At 34.3% G+C, this 15106-nt stretch overlaps 2 protein-coding genes across 3 annotated transcripts; one reads left to right on the top strand and one right to left on the bottom strand.

Moving 5' to 3' along the window:
• Positions 1-92: 92 nt before the first annotated feature.
• On the bottom strand, positions 93-1847 carry LOC128246179 (uncharacterized). The gene is made up of 4 exons (XM_052964368.1): positions 1719-1847; positions 1289-1429; positions 972-1092; positions 93-554 (listed from the first exon to the last, which is right to left on the bottom strand). Exons 1-4 carry the CDS (start codon positions 1845-1847, stop codon positions 550-552), a joined length of 396 nt encoding a protein of 131 aa, XP_052820328.1. The 3' UTR covers positions 93-549.
• Positions 1848-6394: 4547 nt separating this feature from the next.
• Positions 6395-14444, top strand: LOC128203742 (monocarboxylate transporter 6-like). Of its 2 annotated transcripts, XR_008256034.1 has the most exons (6): positions 6395-6492; positions 8713-8888; positions 9404-9547; positions 11418-12260; positions 12773-12952; positions 13114-14444. XR_008256034.1 is itself a non-coding variant. In XM_052905272.1 (5 exons), the coding sequence occupies exons 1-5, from the start codon at positions 6482-6484 to the stop codon at positions 12829-12831; spliced, it is 1233 nt and encodes a 410-aa protein (XP_052761232.1). In that variant the 5' UTR covers positions 6395-6481; the 3' UTR covers positions 12832-14444. The 2 variants fall into 2 exon arrangements, 1 of the variants encoding a protein (XP_052761232.1); XM_052905272.1 differs by having other exon boundaries at positions 12773-14444.
• Positions 14445-15106: the final 662 nt, after the last annotated feature.

Below are 15106 nucleotides of genomic sequence, written 5' to 3' on the forward strand. Positions count from 1 at the left end.
AAGCAGTCTATAATAAAGATCCAAAAAGTATATATTTTATAATATATTATATACACTGTATTTCAAAAATATATGACAATACATGACAAAACTGCATATCCTTAGAATCAAATTTTTAGTATCACTATGGCATTAAAAACATAATGTGAAACATTTTGTAAGATAAATATCAACTCAAAACCAAACAGTAACAAATTATTGTTCAGTTGATGCCTCAAAAATCGGTATGAACAGTTTCGAGTGATACAATTATTTCTCTGAAATGGACTAAGTGACATTCATTTGAAACACTATGCACCACAGTCCATTTTGACAACTTACTGTTGAAGGAAGCCCAGGAACATGGCAATAGGTCTTGGGTAATCAATGTCAAAAACATAGTTTACAGCCAAAAGCTGTATAATATAAACCATATAGCAATCTCCATAACATTTTATGGTTACATCGTCTCTTGTGATGTAAGCACAGTTGACATCTCCTTTTAGGATCGTTAATGTAGGGGCTGTACCGGTTTTCGATTTCTGCAAGACATCTATTTCTGTGTTCGCTTCACACTATAAAAATGAGGAACACTGCATATCAATTTAACGAGTATGTTTCAAAATAATCATTCAACCATAGTTGACAGCAAATTCTAGTGATCAAATTATTGCTGTTCATTCTTAAAACAGCAACAAATGCCACCAGTTATTCCAACTAGGTTTCTGCCAATGCTATAAATATATATATAAAAAACATGTTGATGTATAATATGGTCAGAATTAAGACTCATTTCCTTAATTTAAGCTGTAATGTACTGAAAATTGCCATAATTACCAGGGGTTTCAAATGACTCAGCGGTTCTATTGTTGTAGGACTACCTGGATACTTTCTTACAGTCCCTTCTTCATATCATATGACAGGGTGTTCAAGTCCCCGCCTACTTTTACTACTTTTACTGTATGTATTAACTGTATGCATAAAAGGATTACCTCGCACACTTGAATTGTGGGTTGATGGCGTTTTGTGCCCTGTTTCCCCCCGGTCAAACTTCGTCTCGCTTTCAATTAGCTGCAGGGATCCAAGGACAATACTCCAGATCTCATTTCGTTTCTGGAATGATGGAAGTTGAAATAATTTCTTTATCAATAAAAACATGCAATTATTTCCTTACCAGCACTAATATGTTTTGCAGAGACATGTGTATTAACGATGTAATAAGTCAACACTTTTGTCATTTAACCATTGAATACATTGTGAACAGACAAGAATGAGAGAATGTCCTATATATTTAATAGTTCTTTTTTACCTTTCCATCATCATCAGCATTCAATGCATCTGGCCCCAAAACCGTATCCATTAGCCTTTGAGTAGCCCGCACCAAAACTTCTGTGTTTCCTACAATGTCTGCAAATTCTCCCCCAAACATCTTCTTGAACTCATACAGCACCTTAAAAAGAACTTATGTTTGAAAAGGTGTACAAAACATTTTGACGAATACTTTGATCATGAACTTTTAAACTGCTATACGAATATTTTGCATGTTGTCTATTGTAATTTGAGAGCAGTAATTCATTTCAATACTGAAAGCTCTTTATGTGTTATGGCACTATCATTTTCACAACCAAGCAGATAAAAAGGCAAGGATGTTATAATAGACTCCCTGATGTTTTCTTTTTTTAAATAAGTAACATAGCAATCACACTAACGATCTTGCCCAGCAGATCAGAACTACTTACATATTTTCCTTCTCCAAAACAAGGCACCGATTCAATGACACTCTTAAGGATGGTCGTATTTGTTTTCAACAGCTCACATCTGTATCTTCTAGTTTCATCTAGAGCAAGCAACTGAAAAACCAGGGTCATCCTTGTGATAACGTATTGTATGATTTTGAAATGACAGAAATGTATCAGCAATAAGACAACACATGTTTACATGTAAATCCAGACGTTATATCATCATTCATTTTCAGTAAAACGATCGAAGTGATTAATTTTATACTTTTCAATTTTATATGCAATGCAATGAGTTTTCGCGAGGAAATAAAATCAGAATAAACATTGGATTAACTGGTGATTAAATTGCGGCATGTGCAATACAAATGGCACTGTTAATACATGAGTATAAAGGGGTGCGTTTTAACCATGCATGCAGTATCTGTTTGTTTGAAAAGTATGATTAAAAGTAAAAAATATCTAAAATTACCTTTCTTCTATTCCAATCTAACACGCTCTGTTACCCAGAATTCCATGAACCGGTTGCGCTATTTTTAGCTTTGGCTTTCATTGTGATAACGGCTGGTGTGTTCAAGATTGGACGCGATTTGAACGCTGGTGTTCAAAAGTTTTAATTCAGTAAAAAGTTCGTTCAAATTACTCATTTTCAAGATCGTTTGTAAAATATGATATATTTAAATATAATTTACATCCACTTTAAAATCACCTGAACACATTTTAAAGGCAATCTTTATGTCAAGAATTTTTTGTACACTTGAAGCGTTAAGAATTTGAATACCAAAGTGAACACCCGATACAAATTAATCAAATGTTTACACTTATTTGAACACGTGTGTGTTAAGACTTGAACACTTGTACGTTAAAATGTCTAAAATTGAACGCGTCCGGACGCGTATACCGTCCGGTTAATTAGCAGTGCATATGGTATGCTATGCGCTGTATCTAAGAATACAACTTACACATATGGTATGCTACGCGCTGTCTTAAAATGTAACTTACATATGGTGGGCTATGCGCTGTATCTAAGAATACAACTTACACATATGGTATGCTATGCGCTGTCTTAAAATATAACTTACATATGGTGGGCTATGCGCTGTATCTAAGAATACAACTTACACATATGGTATGCTATGCGCTGTATCTAAGAATACAACTTACACATATGGTATGCTATGCGCTGTCTGAAAATATAACTTACCTATGGTGGGCTATGCACCATATCTAAGAATACAACTTACACATATGGTATGCTATGCGCTGTCTTAAAATATAACTTACATATGGTGGGCTATGCGCTATATCTAAGAATACAACTTACACATATGGTATACTATGAGCTGTCTTAAAATATAACTTACATGTGGTGGGCTATGCGCTATATCTAAGAATACCAGTTACATATGGTGTACTATGCGCTACCCTTAAAATATGACTTAAATATGGTGGGCTATGCGCTATCTAAGAATACTCCAAACAAATGGTGTGTTATGAGTCTTAAATAGCGTAAAGCATATCACATGTAAGTTGCATTCTTATAACGTACATAGCAACTAACGTGTGAGTTGTATTCTTAAATAGCGCATAGAATACCACATGTAAGCTTCTTTTTAGAAATGAATTGCGGGGTTGATGTCACTATCGGGGTATGAACGCATTTGGGCAAGGCAATGTGCGTGGAGTCCGAAGGAGCTTCTGGAATTTTAAATAATTCTAAAACGGTTGGTCATAAAAGTAGGAAAAATACACAGAAAGCAAATGGCGTTCTTTTGGTAAAGCTGATTGATTAGATCGATTATGACCTGACTTTGCATATGCAGAGTAATTATGTGGCTGAGTAATTAAGAGTTTAATAATCAATTATACAATTGTAAATATTTCTTATCAATCTTGATTTAGTAAACGGAAAAAATGTAAATGGTTGTGTTTAAAGTAAATCAATTTAGTTTGTAATATCCCAATAGTTTGTATGTACGTAAGGTGCTTCATTCGTTAGAGAAGAAATATGAAAATCGATCAATCAAACTAACATAACCTGTTTGTACGCGGGTTATCAGTCTTCAACTCCACCATTTTTCTTACAAATAAGTGTGAGACATCTTAAAAAGTATTGCATTAGAAAAAATAGTTAAACTTCGTTATTGGACACGTTGGTATGTCGTACACCCATGTTGACCACAGTCAGTGTACACGTAGGTACGTAACACGAATGTAAATGCATAGCAGGTATTAGATGTAGCCATGTTGTCAATTCATTAACATATGTTATTTGTGGGGCGGTGCAAATTTCTTTATACTAGCACTCGAGCGAAGTCCATTCGGCGAATTTACTGATATATATATATATATATATGAGTGTACACGTACATTTCAATCGAGCGAAATATCTTTAATTTTAAAACTAGGTTACCCAAAGCTTAACATTAAGTTAATGTATTGAGCCTTAAACGATTTCAAAATTGGCTTCTTCATGTTACATGACAGTAGACGAGACTTTATTAAATTGATTCTTAATTGAAATTTCGACATATATTCGTAGTGTATTCATACTTGATTTAACTAACCACAAATGAATACTACTGTTACTGTATTCAGGAGAAACCACAATGGTTATTAAACATATTCTGAAATATATTTACACGGAAAGTTATATTAACAAAGTTATTGAATGCGATTGCATTTAGTTTTTTAATGAACACACGAAAAAAACGAAATTAACAAAAAGCAAGCTTGGTTATTCACTAGCTGGGATAGATAAGTGTGCCATTATATCACATCCTGTACTCAGCTACAGGAAGAAAACTACAAAGACAATACTCCAGCAGCCTTACTCTGACCAGAGACACTTATTAAAGAGACACAGGGTGGTTGTATATCCATTTATTTTTAACGAAATGTTTGGTTATGTGTAACGTGTTATGTTCTCATCGACGTTGTGAGTATCTGGTGTTATGTTTGCTTGGGAAATGATCTCACTTGAATTTAAAGCTATTTGATATGTAAATGTAGTTAACACAGCACTTCTTACACATTACAACACGTTTACTTAGATATTCAGATATTGTGTGTTGTTACATGTAAGAATTACCTTGTAGGATCAGTCAGCATTACAGAGACGTTTATGTTTAAACAGGTTTTCGTGATCGCGCACCCTTAATCCCATGTCAAGAAGATTACATATAAACACAAGGTCATCTTACCTTCAACTCAGTTAGATCTCACCGTTGGAGAAATCATTCAATGATGCTTACTTTATAAAATGGAAAAAAAAAGAACCTGAAAAAGTTTCCTTTTAAAATAAATATAAACGACATTGAAATGTTACTATTTATCAACTTCTAGCAACTGGATTTATGCTTTAACAATAAAAGCACGCATTAATAATACTGCGGGGTATTGAACACATGCATTTCTAACACCAGTTGATGTCTGGTGCCCCGCATTTCTTTACCATGAAGAAGAATTGTATTAAGATCGTGCAGTATTCCAAGCACTCTTGCAGTTTGGCTTTTGACTTAGTTATTGAAAAAAACACGAGGAAATAAAACCGTCGTGGTACCACATTCAGAATCGAAAGTGTTCAGTGCCACTTGCATTTCACTTAATGCATTGTTATCAATCTGTTTATTGATTTGAGTTAATTATGCGAATAATAATATCGTTATCGGATTTTTATATATATAGTGCACATTTAGATTCTTGTTTGTACGTAATCTCCAGAACATGGTCGTATTGATCATTTGTTCTTATGAGTGAAACGAACAATTCTTTGATGGTCTGTTGAAGATTTAAGTGTTCGTGTTCGGTCTTTTCTTTAATAATTATTTCAAAGTGTCAGTGCAACTGACCTCATAAGACCACAAGATTTTTTTTACTAATCTTGAGCAGATTCCAGTTGTACAAACGCTCATGAAACATAACTTGCAGTGAACTTAGTTCTGATTGTATTATGTCTCAACATTACTATTGCAGCGAAGATAACTCTTTTAGTACCATGAGACTTACAATTTTACTTCGTCAACCATAGATTCCAACAAGTACCAGCCGCTTCCCTGTTGCTCTTTTCGAATCGAAACTGCTTATCAGTGGATCAAACCCAATCAGCGAATAAATGACACACACACACACCGCTTAAATGATATATTATAATGGTCAAGTAACATTAAAATAAAATATCACTGTATAGTTTTCTTTCACAAAAAAGAAGAAATGTAACATTGTATTCATGACGAGTATGCAGGTTCTTTTTATGCATGCTTATGCATCGATTCATGGCAGTATCATAGTGAATATTAATGTAAGATTTAAATGTTACGTTATTGTAATAATATACATCATGTCAGCATGACTGAAGTGATTAGTTAAGTTTATCATCAAGAACTTATTAATAAAATGTAAAGAAAATTTTACTTATTTAAAAAAAAACACGTAGTAGCATGCTGTTAACTTAACCAAAATATAATTTGACACTTTGATACTAAAGCCACTATCTATTTCGTACCGTTTGTACTATCTGAAAAGATAGATTAAATAACGCTCACGTCCCTTACAGAAAAAATACAAAGTGTAAGACGATCTTATGCACAGAGCGCAGCACGTCTGACTATATTCAGTATCAAAATGTTAATTTATTCACGCGACAAAGAGTTTATCTTTTTATTCACTTCTTTCAGATCTTGCAATCCGACCAAATGCTTTGCGAATAGCATTTCTAAAAATCAAATTTAATACCGTGTTAAAATTATCAATATTATACGTAGATAATGGAGAGAAGGTAGGACAGTATTGTTTATATTGTGTATAATAATATCATATTTATTTGGAATCTATGTATTTAAACGTAGAGGCGTAGCTAGACCAGAATGAACTTTTAGGCTCAACTTGCTAGGTGGGTCCAGGTGCATGGTCCTCTTGTCATAAGGTACATACATTTTTAATCAAAATAGAGCTATATTTTACCGGAGTGGGAAATATTGAATATCAAAACGTTTGATATGAATAAAGAAGGAATGAACACGTAGGTTTTGTCTTTTTTACAGGATGACATTTATGTTTTTAAGACAGACATATTTAGTTATAACCTTCCCGATATTACTGCAACATCATATCGCTCAGAAAATAAGAGAGGTATTAATACTAAATGTGTATTATACGTAAGTTACAGCAGCTTCATCATTATTTCCAATGTATTTTGTACAACTAAAACTATTGACACTTTATCACAAATGTTCATTATCCTCAACTGCTATATAAACGCGTTGAAATTAACAAAGGAGTCAAATTTGCTCACGTGGGTATATTTGTCCCCAAGGCGAAAATTTGGCCATGGACAAATCTTAACTTTCAACAAAAGTGTCCATTTCAAATTGACAAAATTATGAGTGATTCTTTTGTAGTGATGTACTAGTACAGAATAAATTATTCATCAGTAATAAAATTTTATTTTCAATTCCAAGATTCTTTGGTAAATACATAACAATTTGTATTCTATGTTTCTTTCCTAACAACCTACCACAACCTACAATGAAAAGACATTTATTGTCGGAGGAGATTTTAATACTGTTCGAAACTGTACCCTAGATAAAAAGAATGGCAAAATAGACACACACAGAAAATGAAGAGAAAGTATACATAACATGATCGATTCTTGTGACCTAGTGGATGTGTGGCGATTACTCCATCCTTTCTATTTGCAAATTTGACGACAGCTCTTTTTCTTTGCACCACCGTAAAGTGGTTGAGCTGGCGTTTAGAGGCCGTGATATTCAAGAGTTGAATTAAACATTTGTTGATTACCACATTCTACGGATCAGTGCAAGAAAACAATTAAGTTACCTTTTTAAATTGTACATAATTTAGCTATCGAATCCGTCATAAGGTTCATACATTTTTAAATAAAAGAAAGTCAATTAATCAAACGATCTTTTACAGGAGTGGGAAATATATATAACGAATTACAGAAGGAATAAACATTTACAGTTTATGTATTTTATAGCAGAATGACAATTTGTTTTAAGATACACATACTTAGTTATAAGCTTCCCAACATTATTGTAAAACAATATCGCTAAGAAAATAAGAGAGGTATTAATACATATATGTTTATTATACGTAAGTTATAGTAGCTTTGTTATTATTTCTAATGTACTTTGTACAATCCAAACTATTGACACTTTACCAAATACGTTCATTGTCCTCAATTGCCATATAAAAGCGTTCATATAACAAAGGGGGCAAATTTGCCCATGCGGTGTTATTTGCCCCGTAGGCGACAAAAATCGCCCATGGACTAATCTTAAGTTTTAACAATAGTGTCCATTTCAAATTTGCAACATCAAGAATGAGTCTTTAATGTAGTGATGTACTAGGAATTAAAACATCTTCATAAATAATAATATTTTATTTTCAATTCCAAGATAGTTTGAAAGATACATATATTAAGTTGAAATCTATTTTTCTTTCCTTACAACGCCGAAACAAATATATAGTATTTTAAAGTACTATTTGCATCTCGAATAAAATTAAAATCCACAACCGTTACGAGAGAAAGCAACTCGAATGAGTAAAGAATTAACACCTATTATTATTCGCTCGATTTATGAACAGCTTGGCTTCGATAATTATAACAAAATAACGTTTAAAATAAACTAGAATGTGTTCCTTTTTCGAACGACCGAGGTAACATGAAACTGATAAAGCTCGAAATGTCGAAACGATTGGCTTTAGAACTCTCTGTAATATAAATGCCCACATACAAAAGGTTAATACATATGTTGCTATATAAAGTAACAGATTTGTACAGGGATGTTTCGATTATTTGCATGACTAAGCGATTATCAGTTTTGCCACCCAGGCCGATTTTCGATTATAATGTCGAAACATCTGAGGTTATAACTCTTTGTAATATTAATACACACATACAAAAAAGTAACACTATTGCGAAGATCTTCACGGTGAAAAATCATTGCAAAGAAACACAATTTTAATATTTCAGTAAATGGTCAGGTCGATGGCGGCTGATGTTTGTCATATTCCTTGCGTTCAGCACCGTCGTCGGAATCTCATTCGCGATGGGCACCATCTTTCTCGACATTGAGGCTCACTTCCAGCAGGGACGCACCGCTATTTCCGGTCTAATAGCTGGCCTTATGGGCGTCGTCACCTCACTAGGTTGGTTAATCTTGTAATTCTGGCTTTTTAAGCTTTCTTACCAATTGCTCCATTAATGGATACGTCCCTAAATAATGCTAAATGTCTTATATTGATTTAAATAAGCACTGCGCTTTTTATTTTTGTATCATAAGCATGTGGTGAACAGAATGTTGAACGAATTGGTTTAGCTCTGTGTCACCTATTTTGAACGATTACAAGTCCAAAACATAGTGAGTTTTGCATTTTATGTATTGATGCGACGGGAAGCAAATTATCTGAAAGAATGATTGCACATTTACGAGTTACTTCACGATTGAGGAAGTCGGTAGACCCGCATTAAAATTATAGACTCAGTTAAGACTAAACTTTGACAATAAAACAGACAACATGATTCCATGAATTGTTTTAATAAGATCTTACTATGATCCAGTATTAATAGTGAGTCGACACCCGCCAACAAATAAAACGGGGTTGACCTTAGTCGTATTATAAAGATATATTAATATCTGAAAAAAAATGTTTTCATCTTCCAGGAATAGTAAGCGGCGCCGTAATTCGTCGAACAGGATTGTTCCGATCTTCTGTTATCGCCGCCATTTTGATTCCAATAGGCGTAACGTGCAGCTTTTTCGCCAAACGTCTTGAGCACCTGTACGTCAGCCTCGTTTTGGTTGGAGGTACCAAGTGAAGCATGTTCTTCGATATTCGTGTATCTGTGTTACATTTGTGTCACATTACCATATGTAAAATGCACTACATCTATATCGCTGCAACAGTTGTCATAAAAAACTGCGTTATATGTGAACTATTTAAAACATCAGTCCGAAATCAGTGCTATTCAACGCTACAACACACGTTAAGTTTTTTTAAAAAGGCGCTTTCTACCTTCTTCAGCAATACTTAATACTCAATAAGGTGTATATTTTAAGACAAATGGTGCAGCATTCAATATTTGATGTATACGTTACGACAAATGGTGCAGCGTTCAATATTTGGTGTATACGTTACGACAAATGGTGCAGCGTTCAATATTTGGTGTATACGTTACGACAAATGGTGCAGCGTTCAATATTTGGTGTATACGTTACGACAAATAGTGCAGCGTTCAATATTTGGTGTATACGTTACGACAAATAGTGCAGCGTTCAATATTTGGTGTATACGTTACGACAAATAGTGCAGCGTTCGACATATAGTAACGTAATATTTGTGTAATATTACTTTGTGTACGGTCAAATGCATTTTACGTGCCATGATGTACTAGAAGTAGGAACTACAACTGTATTGCGTTTAAGGCCACGTTACTTAATAAGTGCACAACTAATATACGGCCGCACTGCCTTATTTTAACGATCTTCCTAACGTGGTTTCTGCGATATTTCTTGTAGGTATCATGCTGTCGAATCCTTGCAATACAAGTCGTAATACTTTGGGGATATTATGATAGGACTCTTTTTTGGTGACCTGTATCACGTTGAATTCGGTGTGTAAACACATAGCCGTTGATACCGCGGGCCGAGACGTTGACATGTTTCCTCACCGAACGATACGTGATACATGTCACCAGAAAAACTTTTTATCGTAATTTCCTATTTATTATATACCTGTTTATTTAATTATTCCTTTTATTTTCGGTTTCAATTTAATTTAAAGTAACCGCCATCTGTCAAATGCGCGAATGAATTCGAATGTGTTATGTAGTTTTGTGTAATGAAGTCAAGGGAGGCTACTACAGCGAAACGAAGTCAGAAGTTACATAATTTACTTTAATGAGCAAAATAAGAACAAAATAGTTTACAAATTAACAGATTGCTTTAAACAGAACAGTAATTAATGTCACATCACAAAATAACAAAAACAACAACAAAAATATACTTATTTTGCGGGATACACTTATCCTCATGTCCTGTAGACGTAACGCGACCATTTTAAACAAAGGTAATATTCGTGGGATTTTTTTCATAAAATGCAGAATTGAGGGAAGTTCGTGAGTCAATCATTTTTTCTATCGATGACTCGAATTCGCCTTCTTCTTTGTATTGAAGAGCTGCACATAACTTTGATAATAACATGGATAATGCAACACTTTATGGATTTCGTAATGGCTCACTGAAGCAGCTATCCAGTAGCTGATAGAATGGGAGCGTTCTCTGTTTTGCTTATCCTCACGGTCTTTTGAGGAACCTGGATTTTTACATACTTCTGGAGCGTGTGTAAAGTTAGATAATTTAACGTATCTAAAAGTTGACTGGTTTTACCAGTTGTTTGTTTTTGGTCACGCTATTTTTATCAACGTGAAAGTAGTTAAGAGATAACACACGGTACTCGCATGATACGGAATCAGAAAACGACAGTATCACGATACGGATTTTTCAATAAGGCGTGTTGAAATTTCTCTGTTGGACATGGTAAAGAAATTTGATAGGAATTTGATTAAAAACGTACTCAAAGTAAAACGTGATACTTGTACAAATAGACCTTCATGTTATATTTAATTCAAACACCAATTTATATCCATGTGGTAACATTCTTTATTTTAAATTTCAGGTTTGGGTATTAGTTTATTATACGTCGTTTGCATCACGACCATTAGTCAAGCGTTTACAGGACGAAAACGTCACGTCTGCCTTAGCATTCTTGGCACAGGAACCGGACTTGCCGGTATATTCTATCCCTTTCTTTTACCCAGTCTTGTGGAGGCTTTCGGGCTCATGGGAACATTTCTTGTGCTAGGTGGTGTCTTTCTTAATGTTTGGACTATACCCGTTCTCATTTATTGGAACCAGCCTAGAAAAATGACGTCAGAAATCCCAGACACTACTTGTGACAATGACAATGCAAGTTGCGGCCCGAAAGCGGTGAATACTATTTGTGCATCAGGGGCTCTATATTGGCAACAGATAGTAAATGCTGCTCGGAAAGTAGTTCTCGAAATGCGAGAAGTGTTGTTCCTAGAAAATGTGCTCAATATGGTTGGAACGGGATTACTATTGGCTGTCAATAACGCTTACCTGACGTTACAGCTTGACATAGCTAGCTGGCGCGGGTTATCACGTGAGGTCGGACTGAACGCTTTCGTTGTTGTGAACAGCGTAAACGTAATAGCCGGTTTAGTTCCAGGCCTACTGAAGCAGATTCCGGGACTCAGCTACTCATGTTTGCTTATTGTCGTTGCGGTGTTTGGTCTGGCCGGAAGCTTTCTAATTCTACTTTCTTCTGGCGCGCCTCTGTATTTCTTAGCGTCCACCCTCATTGGTGTCTCCCTCGGTGGCGTCTTGACGTCGTCCCTGATTGGACTAAAGATTGTCCGACAGGAGCTGATCTCGGTGGCGTCAGGGACGCTCATTACCATGAATGGATTGATGACGGCCGTGTTGGGGCCTCTTTTGGGTAAGCAAATTGCAAACGCTGCTGCAAAACATCTGAGTCTATCTGCGTCTTTAATTCTGCGTTATATGCTGCAAAAGAAAAAAGATTTGACTTAGTCGAAAGGTATTAACCATTCAAGAAAGCTAAACATAGTCAATATGTACAACGTCGTTTTTAAGTTTAAAATAGAACGTCTTTAGAGTTAACGACCTAAAACAGCTCTGCCATAGATATATTAGTTTGAAATATGGGTATTCTGGTTTTGCTTGTCACTTGACTTTTCTTCAGGGGTGTTGTCAAGCAAGAATTATGCAATGTTACGTTTACATCTTCAACATCTACAATAACGCTTCGTCGCAAATGCGACGCTCGGCTTTCTCGTTCCAGTTTCCTTAGTGACATTACTTGAAATCTACCAACCAGAGTAATGAGACCTGCCATGCATGCACGATTAGTATCTTGCAACATGTGTACAAAGATTCATTAAAATACTCGAATTTCAATGAGCTAAATTTTGTTTATACCTTTTACAGGATACTTTCGTGACATCAGCAGTGACTACAACCTCATGCGATTGACGTACTGGTTGTGATTCTTTATGTCACATCATTCCTTGCGAGAAGGCCACGTGGCTATGACGTCACAATGGATAAAAGACGAGACACCCTAAAGGCTGAACTTATTTCATTCCATGATAATAAAGAGATGCCTCGGTACAGCCTTCATCAGTGATTATTAACATAAATTTAAAACTCGTATGTGTCACTTTGGATTTATTTCTTTAAAGAAATTGTATTGGTTTGGAATTTATTTCATCTGCTGCAATGTACTTAAGTTTCCAAAACCTTAACGTTTTTACTCTTGCTTAATATAGATGGCAGCAACACCAGGAAAGTTGTAAACAGAACCGTTGATCGACCCTGACCTACTGACAGCAAAATAACTGTTATCCTAATCCTAATGCTGTATACTCGTCCAGCTCGTTATTAAGAACTGGAATTGTTTTTGAAAGATTTTTGTATTTAATATTTTTTGATCGTGATACGAATACCAATCAAAGGTATTTGAGAACCAGGAACAAATTGTATACATGATACTTACAGTGTTACGAAAGATAATTTTTCAGGTCATGCTTATATTGAATAAGTAGAATTTAATGTCTTAACTCGAAATCTGCACACTTTTTTTCCATTAATCCTGGTGTTCCAATGCCGTTATAGTTTGATTCACAATAAATATTGCACCTTTATAAGTTGAACAACATTTGCAAAAATGCAACAAAAGCGTTAATGTTATCCTCAAAGACACATTTTATTCAATCCAAAAATTTAGAACTGTTCTAGTACTGGTTGACTTTTAAATATAGAAACTTAAATTTTATCCAAAGACCCAAGATCAAAGAAGTTTGCTCTTATATATAAAATAGGAATGTTCTATAAGAATCTTGTTAATTCTAAAACATTTAGACATGAGATAAATAGAGAATTTATGAACATTCTAAACATATCCCCCCAAAAAAACAGTCCAGACCTATAATAGGGTTGCAACATGAATCTAGACCAGCTAACAAAATAGAATTCAACTATATAATAATGCATCAATGAATTTAGAATACATACCTGTGTAAAAATCGAAATGAAATATTATGAATTTTCATGTCGATTTGTCGAAAACAGTCGCGAGAATGACACTGACATGCATCATTGTTATATTAAACGTTTTATTTGTCATCTAAATAGTGATTGACTTGCATGTATGCATTGCATAAAACTCAAATGGTTAGTAATTGTTTACGTCAAAAATACAAAGGTGTACCGTATAAATATAAAACATTATATTTCATTGTACTATATTGTCATAGCATAACTCTTAAAGGTGCAATAATTCATTGTTTCGCTTACATTTACATTATTTGCTCTGCCGGTGTTATCAACGGTGCATTTGCGCCGCCAATGTCTGTCCCGTTAGTATGAGGTTTCATTTAACTCAGGTCACGCGTGCATTTCATGCTTGACTACTTAATATATAAAGCGATGATATTTATATTCGACAGAAATAAATATTTCTTTAGACCATTTTTGACATGTAAATAATAATATATTTTTGACATTACATGTGAAACATCTTTATTAAATACAAACACAATATGATTATTGTTAACTATCTGGATTTGTGACCAAAATTGAAAAATACATTTGAAGTGAGTTTGTGTTTTTTAAAAGATTCATTAACGCTTGAAGAAAGTGTATGTATTTGTTTCTCTCAACTCCTATGTGGAATTTTAAAACAAGAGAATGTTGTTGTTTTTTTCCAAAATGGGAAAATAAAGATGCATGCTTGTATTTTACTAGCGACCATAATAACGACAAATATAAACGTTTAAAATATGATATTTGATAATTAAAAAGTTAATCTAAATTAATCTATAATTTTCATGAGCAGGAATAACATACATTTAAGATACTACTAAAAGATGTAACCATTAATTATATGATCGATGCATTTTATTAATCATTTGATACGTGCTGACGGCGATCTTTTTATTTAATTTTAAGTGATCTCTACGCAAACAATGCAGCTTATTTGTGAAAGCTATCAAGGTTTGATGTAAGGAACCTGACATCTAAGAATGTTTCTTTTATATCGCCAATTACATTATATGTTCGAGCTCCGACAAACAATATACTGATTTGCAAAGAACAGGAAATAGAGGGTTTCATATGCCGATGCAAGTTTGGTTAATTCACAAGTACAGTTAGTTCATTGCAATCACAGACAAAAAACTAGAGATTGCTTTTTTGAATAAGCGCTTGTGTCCCCTATTGTGTGGTCGTAGCTAATAAAAAATAAATGATGGACATGAAATT

Source organism: Mya arenaria, chromosome 9 (genome assembly GCF_026914265.1).
Source record: "Mya arenaria isolate MELC-2E11 chromosome 9, ASM2691426v1".
In the NCBI taxonomy this organism is placed as follows: Eukaryota; Metazoa; Mollusca; class Bivalvia; order Myida; family Myidae; genus Mya; species Mya arenaria.

What these genes read in the sequence shown, in the direction of transcription:
- LOC128246179 (XM_052964368.1), bottom strand. Translation starts at nt 1,847, where the DNA reads ATGACCCTGGTTTTTCAGTTGCTTGCTCTAGATGAAACTAGAAGATAC. An exon ending in GTTTTGGAGAAGGAAAATAT is followed by an intron (nt 1,430 to 1,718) that starts GTAAGTAGTTCT and finishes GTTCTTTTTAAG; the next exon opens with GTGCTGTATGAGTTCAAGAA. An exon ending in ATGCTGATGATGATGGAAAG is followed by an intron (nt 1,093 to 1,288) that starts GTAAAAAAGAAC and finishes CCATCATTCCAG; the next exon opens with AAACGAAATGAGATCTGGAG.
- LOC128203742 (XM_052905272.1), top strand. An exon ending in GGGCGTCGTCACCTCACTAG is followed by an intron (nt 8,889 to 9,403) that starts GTTGGTTAATCT and finishes TTCATCTTCCAG; the next exon opens with GAATAGTAAGCGGCGCCGTA. An exon ending in CAGCCTCGTTTTGGTTGGAG is followed by an intron (nt 9,548 to 11,417) that starts GTACCAAGTGAA and finishes TTTAAATTTCAG; the next exon opens with GTTTGGGTATTAGTTTATTA.